At 41.6% G+C, this 10,457-nt stretch overlaps 1 protein-coding gene across 1 annotated transcript; it reads left to right on the top strand.

The window, feature by feature from the left end:
* Window positions 1–268: 268 nt before the first annotated feature.
* On the top strand, window positions 269–10,333 carry LOC109465326. Its single transcript, XM_019762535.1, has 4 exons — window positions 269–351; window positions 8,370–9,223; window positions 9,581–9,764; window positions 10,154–10,333. The coding sequence occupies exons 2-4, from the start codon at window positions 8,378–8,380 to the stop codon at window positions 10,321–10,323; spliced, it is 1,200 nt and encodes a 399-aa protein (XP_019618094.1). The 5' UTR covers window positions 269–351; window positions 8,370–8,377; the 3' UTR covers window positions 10,324–10,333.
* The last annotated feature ends 124 nt before the right edge of the window (window positions 10,334–10,457 follow it).

Raw genomic sequence — 10,457 nt, 5'->3', positions numbered from 1 at the left:
ACACCGGACATATTACCAGTCAAATCAACACAGTATACAACATAAGTCCCCAAGAAATTTAACATCTAATTTTGATGCCACACCTTAAAAAAGGGTGCATTTTATTTGCTGCATGTAAATCAGGTGTCCGCTAGGATAGGAAAGGAGAACCATATGATAATGTCTGCACGGTAGACCCGCGCTGAAAAAAGACCCCAAAGCCACGGATATCAGCCCAAAACGATGGGCTGCGATTTTGTCGTCGTTAATCTGGTCACAGTCGGGACATATCCCAACCATTCTGCAAGGCCTCAAGACTCTGGTTCAAGACCATTTCCGGACCAAGAAGAAGCTATGCACCAGCTAATTAAGGTAAGCGTTGGTGTCAGTTACATTCTTTGGTAGAGAAAACATGTATATTTATCGCATGGTCTTTGGCTTGGAACAAGACATAGGTATCATCATTCATTATCGACTATCGAGAAAAGAATGAAATTTTGCCCAGGAAACAGATACGTCGATCTGACGTATGTTAATTCCGTCGAAGGCAAAACTGTTCTTCCATACGAAGCAGTGTCCAATATGGCGGACGTTAGGCCTATGTCGTTTCTGGTTTGATGACCAGGTAGGAATGACGAAGCGGATCTATAAACAACTTTTATTTACACATTCCCCTTTTAGACGCACGCAAAACAGGCTGCATAGTATTCTAACACAGATGGGAAAACTAGATAGCCAACCATTAAAATCTGTCGCAAAGATATGCGTTCAAATCTACAAATATAAAACTGGACGGATACAGCATTTTCAACTAGGCAACATTGTGAGAAAAAAAGGAGAAAAAAGGAACTTGTTTCATACACAGTTTTTTAAGGATAGATATTCAGAAGATGCGTTTCTGTGCCTGAGGAATTTTGTGAATGTTAATCTATGCTGAAGGCACGGTTGTCGGTTTGACACGTATTTCTGTACCAGATCTATCAGCATGATTTGCCGTGTAAGTCGGGGCGTCCAGGGAGGGAAGGGCACTTGGGACGCTGACATCACACAGACGCATCTTTAATTTCTTCGTCAATATTCTCAAATAAATGTCTACAAAATTCTTTCTTTTATGATGTCTCTAATGAATATGTTTTGTTTCTACCTTTTGCGTGACCCAATATTTTGACATAAATTTGTTCAGTGCGCTCATTTTCCTCGGCAGCGGCCTCAGAACCATATTTCTGTATGTCAGCGTTATCAAGAGTTGGATCGATTTGTTTTGACTAAAGCCCAGAAATATTTTGCTCTGTAATGCCTTCTTTCATGCAGAGTTGTATAAATATTAAGAAGTGTTCAGAGACTGAAAGTGGTACACTAGCACTCTGCCTAAAAAAAGCCATTTTAATGATCAAGATACGTTCATGATCATGATACGTTCAATACGTGATAGTGTAGCGACTTTGACGTAGACCACTGTCAATGACCTTCCGCCATGTTGGATTTTGGGGGGCAAAAATATGAAGTACTTATCTTCAAATAAGAATATTTTAACAACTTGTCTACACTTAAGAAACATTAATTTCATACAACCAATACAGTAAAGATCCTTGAACCTTCTTTGCACCTTACAAAGCCGCCATCTTTGTTCCACAACAAAGACGACAAAAAATAACAACAAGGAAGCGTCCAGATACTTACTTGGCGCTCATGTGTTACCATACCTAGGGTATTTTCTAGGGCAAATACATCCTTGACATAAATTATAGTTTTGAAAATCAGTATTAATCCTGATCTTCATCTTGTCGATCATAGCACCAGTCTTAAATCTCACCATTATGGCAAATGACATGATGTCTCTCGTAGCTTGGATTAAGCTCTGATAATTGAAGTCTTGTAAGAATTCTGTCCCCAAACTGACCGAACACTGATTAAATACTACACTAGAGGGACAATTCTGGCAAAGTATGGAAGACTGATCTCGTTGACCAGTCACGTAATTTGTTCAGGCGAATGACTATCAGCTCTGGAAAATGATGGTTTCATTAGTGAGACTCATTTCTGAATAGAATACATGATGTGATGATCATCCTGATTATTTCCTCTCTTGTCGTGAGAGGGTTCTCTGGGGGATGTGGAGGTTTTACCCGTAGGCCACCAAGGGCATTATCACATAGGAGAGACAGACTGTCGTATCAGCCGTCCTACTGTAGAAAACAAAGCTTTAAAGGTTTGATAAAAACCGGACCCGTAATGTTGACATGTTCAAAAGGCACATAGTGCCACATACGAGGGTGGATCAAAAAGTTCTCGGCCTCACCTAGAAAACGTCGTGGCAGAAAAAAATTTCTTACACTATGTTTCAACATAGTCCCCTCTAACTGCAATGCACTTGGTCCAGTGATGTTCCGGGTTTGTTTTCCCCTTGTGGAAGAAGGTTGAATCTGGAGCCCCCAGATAGGGCTCACCCGCACTGATGACGTCATCATTACCATAAAAACGTTGACCACGTAAGTGGAACTTCAGTTTAGGAAATAGGTAGAAGTCCGACGGTGTTAGGTCAGGTGAGTTGGAAGGGTGGGGTTAGACTTCAAAGCCAAATTCGTTTGCTGCTGTCACTGACCCCTGTGCTGTGTGGACAGGTGCATTGTCATCACGCCAGCTCGGTGCTTTCCTCTCCTTATCTCTTTGATCGTTGTCCTCAACTGTTGCTATTCTGTTAAATAGTACTCCCCATTGATGTTTTAACCTATTCACAGGTATTCAGTCATGATTACTCCCTTGCTGTCCCAGAAAACAGAGACAAAACCCCTGTCAACGGATGAAACTCGATAAAACTTCTTGGGGTCCGGGAAACATTCTTCATTCATTGTTTGTTCTGTTGTTTTGATTTGGGGTGAAAGTGGTGAAACCATGTCTCATCTTGGGTGAAAAATGTTTTGAGGTAATTGCATGGATTGGACTGAATTCGTTCCTTGAAATGTCCAGCTTGTTTAACTTCTGATGTTCAGAAAACATTCTAGGCACCCACCTTACAGACAGGTTGCTCATCCCCAGGATGTCTGACAAAACATTGTGAACAGAGCCACAACACAGGCTAAAGACTCTGCTACATGTTGGACAGTCTCACATCTGTCATTTACTACCATGTGATGGATGGCCTCAACTGGATTGTCCATGGTGCTGATTTGTGGCATCCTGACATATGTTCATCTTTGGTGTTCACCTTGCAGCGCTTGTAGCTAGCAACCCACTTCTTTATAGTTGAATAAGAAGGAGAGTCATCACTAAGTGTCCTGACCATGTGTTCATGGATTTCCTTACGAGAAATCCCTTTTTATCGATATACATGATCACAGCACACGCTTCTGTTGCGGCCATTTTGTGATTTTGCCCTCACCCGCCCCATTTTCACGGGGCGTCACGTGCTAACTAATGAATATAGAAATTTGAATTTTTGTGTGCAGTGATGTAAGACATCATAGTATACAGTTATACTAAAGAATAGGAGTTTGCCCTTTATTTTCTAGGTGAGGCCGAGAACTTTTTGATCCACCCTCGTACCCTCAACAACCTGGTGTCAAATCTTGAGAGAACAAATTCAGTAGTCATTGCCCAACACAATATTGACACGTATATAACATCGTACGTAAATGACAGATAAGAAATGAGTCAAAATGATCCAGAGGCCAAAACATGATATTGATCAATGCACTGTCATTGATTTTGTGCTGAAATATGGGGAACATTTTGATCCAGAGATCAGACAATTCTCTGTCTAGATTTGGCCGGACGAAACCTGTTCCCATTCGACATTAGGTTTACCATGTTTCCTGAAACCCACCACACGACGTTTATTTTTCTGATAACTTTCATTTGTGTAAATATGGAAACCTTATATGTCAACATATTGTATTTGAGCTAATGTTAAACTTCATGTAGTGAAGGCCAAAACTGGTCTTCTTCGTTTGAAGATTCTATTGAACGAGCAAACTCCTGAGAAGACTAAAACGCGAAACACAAACACCCAGGATTACGTGGATAGTATGACACTGCGCGTATTTATATATAATAGATCATTCAAATACAGACCTGTGTGTACTTTTATCTGAAGTTGGTAAAATCAGATGTATGCATACCAGTTATGATGTAAATATGGCTGAATGTTGACAATCTTTCTTTCATGTACACAACTGGAACTACACACAAAGTAAAATCGTGATTCAGATCGCACTACTAGTATTTACACTACCACAAAGTTCTGTTATTCCAGCACAAATCTATCCAAAGCACATTTCCATCCCGGTCCTGTCATGGATAATCTCTTCACGATTGTCAATATTATATCATTACAGAAATGATCCCAGCAAAGTTATTGTATTATTGCTGAAGTCACAACTATCAGATTTTCTATCTTCACGACCCTGAATGCCCTGAAGCCACCTCAAAGTTTTCCTATTGGTTCAGCCTCGCTCCTTATGACACAGTTATGATGATCAAATCATATGCACAAAGATAGATACTGTGGGTAGTGACCTGTTGAATTATGTAAGGCCACAGCATAAACACAATCTAATCACGGCTGGATGAATCGATGGGAGGTGAACTTGTGTGTGCGTGTGGTTCGCGCTGGTCAACATGGCGACACTGGGGAGGGTTGTCTGGGACCCGTGTCTGTAATACAGCATGTTGTCTGAACTTTGTATAGTTTCTTTACCTTCGCGTACGGAAGTATTGTTTTTGGTGGTGAGCTGTACATGTGTGTTTGTTTGTCCGAACAGAGTAGGTAAATAGTACGTGGGCGGCTGGGAACGATTGACAGGCGTAATGACAGGACGTCAAAATTGGAAATTGCGTTACAAATATATTAACATTTTTTCACGTCTGTTGGGTGCATTATTTTGCGCATCTCAACGCCACATTGCCAAGCGTAATGTCATATTATCTGCACTTTCAGTCAAGAATCATCAGCGTATTGAAAGACATGTGCACAACAGAGAGCTCTGGAATCAATCATGGTTGAACTTGATACTTCCTGTGGTTCAGAACGGTCATCTTACAGACACTGGCTGATAATTGTCTGGGTTTGGTGGATCTGCTTTTCATCATAACGTGCACTTTGAACCGTGTATTAGACATTGTAGAGGCAAATATAGAAAAAATGTCTTCCTAAAAATTAATCTATTTTCACAGAGATTGTCCCATCATATTAGTTTCACTCCTTGTGTTGAACTCATACAGCAACAAAAACCAACGGGTGGTATAGTGTAGTTAGAGTAGGTTTTCGTGTGGTAAAATGAGAGCAGCAATTATAATGATCACTAAGTGCTTATGACCACATTAAATATTAAACGTATTATGGGTATTTCTTTTGTTACCGATAACAATAGAAACGATTATGGTACCAAGAAAATATATCCATTGCTCTTTTTGATATTTTTGTTTTACCTTGGAAAGCATCAGTAACAACATCGTTTTGGTGAGTATAATTTTAGCGGTATGCTCTGGTATTGGAATTTCCACTAATTACATTAACAACCACCTGTATCAGCACATGTTTTAACAGGACTGAAAAAATGAAAATGGTGGGATAAAAAAATAATTCCCGTTTCTTGATGTCGCAAAATATCACCCGTTGCCCCCCCCAAATGTTTCTGCTGAATAAAATTATAGAATTAGTGCAGCATCAGAGCATGAGGCACCAGGAAATTTTCGGTTTTAAAAAGTAATGTTCTGCCCAACCACCCCCACCCTCAGCCCACCGTGTCGATGTTGCTGGTCTGAAACTATAAGGATAAGTAGACTAGTTGAATAAAAGGCAAGAATGAAGACAACTCATACATGCCTTATTGCTTAAAAGGCATATACGTAGTGCCATCTGGTTTGTATAGAATCGTGAAAAGTTAAGAACATACCTCTCAAACAGAAGATTGGACGCGGCCATGTTGGTAGGGACGGGCAGTAATTATATCATTGTGGCGTGGGGTGGGGGGTAAAATTCCACCCAGGAGCTTACAAAATACACCGATACCATTTCCACATCAACTCTTATGATCATATCAAATGAAAATAAAACTATAGTACAGGGCTTTATATCTTACCCTCTAACTCTGTACCCTCTTTCGTATAGAATTGACCTTACGATACAGAGCCAACGCAGATTGTAGATTGTCGGTTCACTTATTTGATAATATTCCATAATGTTCAATGGCGTCTGACCATGACCCAGTCCACACATAGTACTCATCATTCGGTTATTTCACATCATCTACACCAGCCATCCAATAAGCTGTGAAATGAAAACGGAAATGAGATCTGAGAAGCGATCGAAAATATGATTTTGGTCTCAGATCTAAACAGTGCTGTCAGCATTGGTGTCTGCTGTTCCACAATTTAGGCTTGAGTATTACTACTAAAGCTAAGAGTGAGAGAGAGAGAGTGTGTGTGTGTGCGTGAGAGAGAGAGAGAGAGAGAGAGAGAGAGAGAGAGAGGTGTGTGAGAGAGAGAGAGGGTGTGTGAGAGAGTCAGAGAGAGAGAGAGAGAGAGAGAGAGAGAGTGTGTGTGTGTGTGTGTGTGTGTGTGTGTGTGTGTGTGTGTGTGTGAGAAAGAGAGAGAGAGAGTGTGTGTGTGTGAGAGAGAGAGAGAGTGAGAGAGAGAATGAGAGAGAGAGAGAGAGAGAGAGAGAAGGAAGATAGGAAGGCCAAGATGTACAGGAATAGAATCTGATACATTGATAAGTGTTCATACCCTGAGAACATAGCTAAATGATAAAATAGAAGCTACGAACAACAACAGAAGTAGATAAAAGTTTAAGTATGAAGATGATTCAAGAGTAGCATATCCTCATTGTCTGGCTATCTACACTTAGTCAGTATTAGGTGGTACATGTAGGTCTTGTTAAGGGCATCGTGAATGGTCCAGCAGTCCAATTCCAGAATTTTATGTCCTGCTTTTACAAACAAACCCAGCCCCAAGCCATGATTAAAATTCACCCATCCGCCACAGGTCAGTCCAGCTCCTGTCCCTGAGGTACTTACCCCAGTACGCCATGCCTCTTCATTAGGTTTGGGCAGTTTTTCATGAATTGCAAATATCCGTCCCAAATGGACAATTGCTCTTCTTATAAATCCGATTGCTATTGATATCAATTTGTCGCAACCTTTCGATTGAGGTCGTTAATCGACTGGATTGGATTGAATTCTAGAGTATTTTATCCATCGGCAATATCAGGGGGTATTTGAAAGGCCAGTATTGCATTTTTCAGATGAGCACTATGTGTGATACACATCTCTACACTGCCAGGATAGCTGACATGTCACGTCCCATCTCCGATATTTGAATAAGAGATGGTTCCGTTATGGAGATGTGAGTGCCCGGGTTGAGCTACACGATCCGCATCACTTCATCTATAACATCATTTCCCACAGGACTCACACCACTACATACATGCACTAACATAGAGCTGACATTGATTATTCAATATCTCTGAGCTTTCACCATCTAGAAAACCTGGAAAAATTCTACTAAAATCATCATTATCAAAAACGTGGGACTATTTATCAAGCCAGTAATCAAGGGATGCGTCAAATGTCCATGTTTAAATGAAACAGAAATCATTATGAACTGTAACTTTGTCCGAACATTAGTATTTCATTCATGACAAACATACAAAGAAGCGAGGAACTGCAATAAAGGTATTAGAAAAAGAACTGCAGCTGATCATCAGTAAGTCTGACAGGTTACCCTGAGGTTGAAATGTGATGTATCTGGGTCTGTTCCCCTGTGAACGGGCCAGCAGAAGACGACTCACATATACATGTGGAGAACATAGCTAAAGGCTGGAGTCCCACAGGAGTACGATCTGACAACATATCGGGTTGATCAAACAGTCTGATTTATCTACTTCATTGATGTTTATTGTTGTTTTACACTTGTATCATCTACCTATAGCTTAGCATGTCTACTTCCATTGATCATGAGTAAGTACAGCAGGTGCAGTCACATAGTGGTCCGTAGTCAGGTAATAGGCGCCGTCTAGCGTACACCAAAATACCTGCATCCACATCAAACGGTAGAGCTGTTCTAATAATGTTTCGCCTACATGACTGAAATAGAGCATCTAAGAATCAACAGGGTAGTCCATAACCTTTAGGACAAGGCAGTATCAATGACTATCATTAATAATAGATAATTACGTTTGTCAGAAATCATTGGAAAGCACATTAGTTGAGAGAAAACTTTTGAAATCTACATCCATAAAAATGACATCATTACCTTTTGAAGCGTGCATAACAGAAAATATAAAACAAGTGGAAATTGAGAGACAGTGAGATCATCAATTTTTGAATTCCCAAATTCGCACACAGGCACATGCAAATAATGTCATGATTAATTCGTCTTTTTTTCAAAAGGTAACGGAATGATGACGACATTCAGCACCAGAGTACCGAGGTCCGTGGATGACGTCAGTCTCCCCTGGTTACAACAGGTCCTGACCACGCCCACCTCCAGGGTACACGTCACTGATGTCGTCATCAAGGGACCCATGCGCCAGGCACAGGGTTCTATCAGCTCACTACTGGCGGTAGTCGCTAGGGGGACGGAGGATTCTAAAACTGAGCATTACGACTTGGTTGTCAAACTCACCAGAGTTCAGGAAGACGTTCCAAAGAAGGTTGTGACTTTGGAGGAGAGAGAAGTCTCGTTTTATTCCACTGCAGTCCCTGACTTGTATTCTGTTCTTCGTGTACAGAACTTAGAGGGTATGCCAAGCATTGACACAGGCGGCCAAGGCTGTAAGGACTCCTTTCCTGATATTTCGCTGCCAGTACCAACTTGCCACTTTGCAGCCAGTGACTACAGTTCAATGATGTCTGTTAGGGTCCTTATGAACTTAGAGTCTCGCGGATTTGCCGTCAAACCTTTCCCAGAACCCTTAAGTCTAGATGAGACAATAGTAGCAGTGCGCGCGTTAGCACAAATCCATGGACTATCCCATCTTTTGGAGCACAGGACAGGAATTCCCCTTTCTGAGAAATATCACTGGCTGAGAGACACAGCTAAGGAAAGGGCGACTTCACGACACCATCAGCGGTACGAGGATGGAGTTCGGGAGTTCGCCTCGGCGTTCCCCGAGCATCCAGACCTGGCGGCGCGGCTGGGGAGGCAGACGGCGGAGGTACTGTTCTCGGGGCGGGACAGCACGGCGGGGACACCGAGGGTCTTGTGTCACGGGGACTGCTGGAACGACAACATCATGTTCAAGGTACGTAGGAAAGTCACAAAATACTGTTTTACATCAATGAACTCACTAGACTTTGGGATGTTTAGAACTTATATAGGCCAACAACAGTTATACCGAGTCAATCTGGTATCTCATCTGTAAGGCATTTACAAGAAGCGGCTTCGATTCTCAATTCTTCGATACAACTTCTTTCGAACAAAACACTGAAAGTTTGAACAGAAAATGTGTATATGATAGAATTTATATCATCCGAGTGACAGAAAGTTAAAAACCAGTGAATGGTAACATATAAACCACATAGCTGTATCTACAGATCTATAACTTACGAAAGTTTTCTTTTTCTTCTGCACCACCTGCACCCAACACACCTCCCAAAAGTACGCCCAGGGTCTTCCCGTCTCCGCGATGTTACTAGACTGGCAGCACGCCTGCTACAGACGGCCGAGCTATGACCTGGCCTGTCTGCTGGTGTACACAACCACACGGGAACTCCGTCTGAACCACACAGATAACATCCTGTACCACTATCATCAACAACTACAGCATACTCTAGGAAACAATGGTGAGATACGTATGTCATAGATGTCATATATTTTCTAGGCATATAGATGGCATTTAACTGGTGCAGTATGTGTACTGTATGTATCACCTTCCAGTAGAACTACACGTACTTTAATATGAAAAATAAAAGACGCTCAAAACCTAGATGAAGTGAAGTTTGAACAGTGTAAAGTACACCCTGTAACGTATTTTAATTTTTTTAAAACTAGAGATTCATAATTATTTGCGCAAGCACTCTATCTGATGACTTTAGAAAGGAAAGAGCTAGAGCTTAGACTGCCAAATACTAGTAGCCCAAGCAAGACTACATGTATAAAGAACTAAATGCTATGGAAGACTTTGGTACTTCTCCTAACTGAATACCACTCTTTATTCTTTTCTTCACGACAGAAGAGACCAGACTGAGCTCGTACACGTTAGAAGACCTGAGGGCGGACTTACGGGCCGACTTCATCTGTCCTGTGGCGCGGTGGCTGATGGGATCGTGGGCGCGCCCCCTGCACCAGTACCCCCAGCTGGTACAGTGTGTGGAGGACATCAGGGACTGGGGGGTCATATAGGGAGGGGAGAAACGCAAATTACTTCATGCAATTTGCGTTCGACGCCATGCAGGAATTGACAGTTATACGATGCAAGATCAACGTCACCAATAAAGAATCCAAATAAGTCCTGGATGTACCTCTTACATTCCCAT

This window comes from Branchiostoma belcheri, unplaced genomic scaffold (assembly GCF_001625305.1).
Source record: "Branchiostoma belcheri isolate BF01 breed outbred unplaced genomic scaffold, Haploidv18h27 scaffold15, whole genome shotgun sequence".
Lineage (NCBI taxonomy): Eukaryota > Metazoa > Chordata > Leptocardii > Amphioxiformes > Branchiostomatidae > Branchiostoma > Branchiostoma belcheri.
This window is presented reverse-complemented; position numbering and strand designations above follow the sequence as displayed.

Coding starts and splice junctions, on each gene's coding strand:
- LOC109465326 (XM_019762535.1), top strand. CDS start 8,378: ATGATGACGACATTCAGCACCAGAGTACCGAGGTCCGTGGATGACGTC. Junction 9,224..9,580: donor ACGACAACATCATGTTCAAG/GTACGTAGGAAA, acceptor ACCTCCCAAAAG/TACGCCCAGGGTCTTCCCGT. Junction 9,765..10,153: donor GCATACTCTAGGAAACAATG/GTGAGATACGTA, acceptor TCTTCACGACAG/AAGAGACCAGACTGAGCTCG.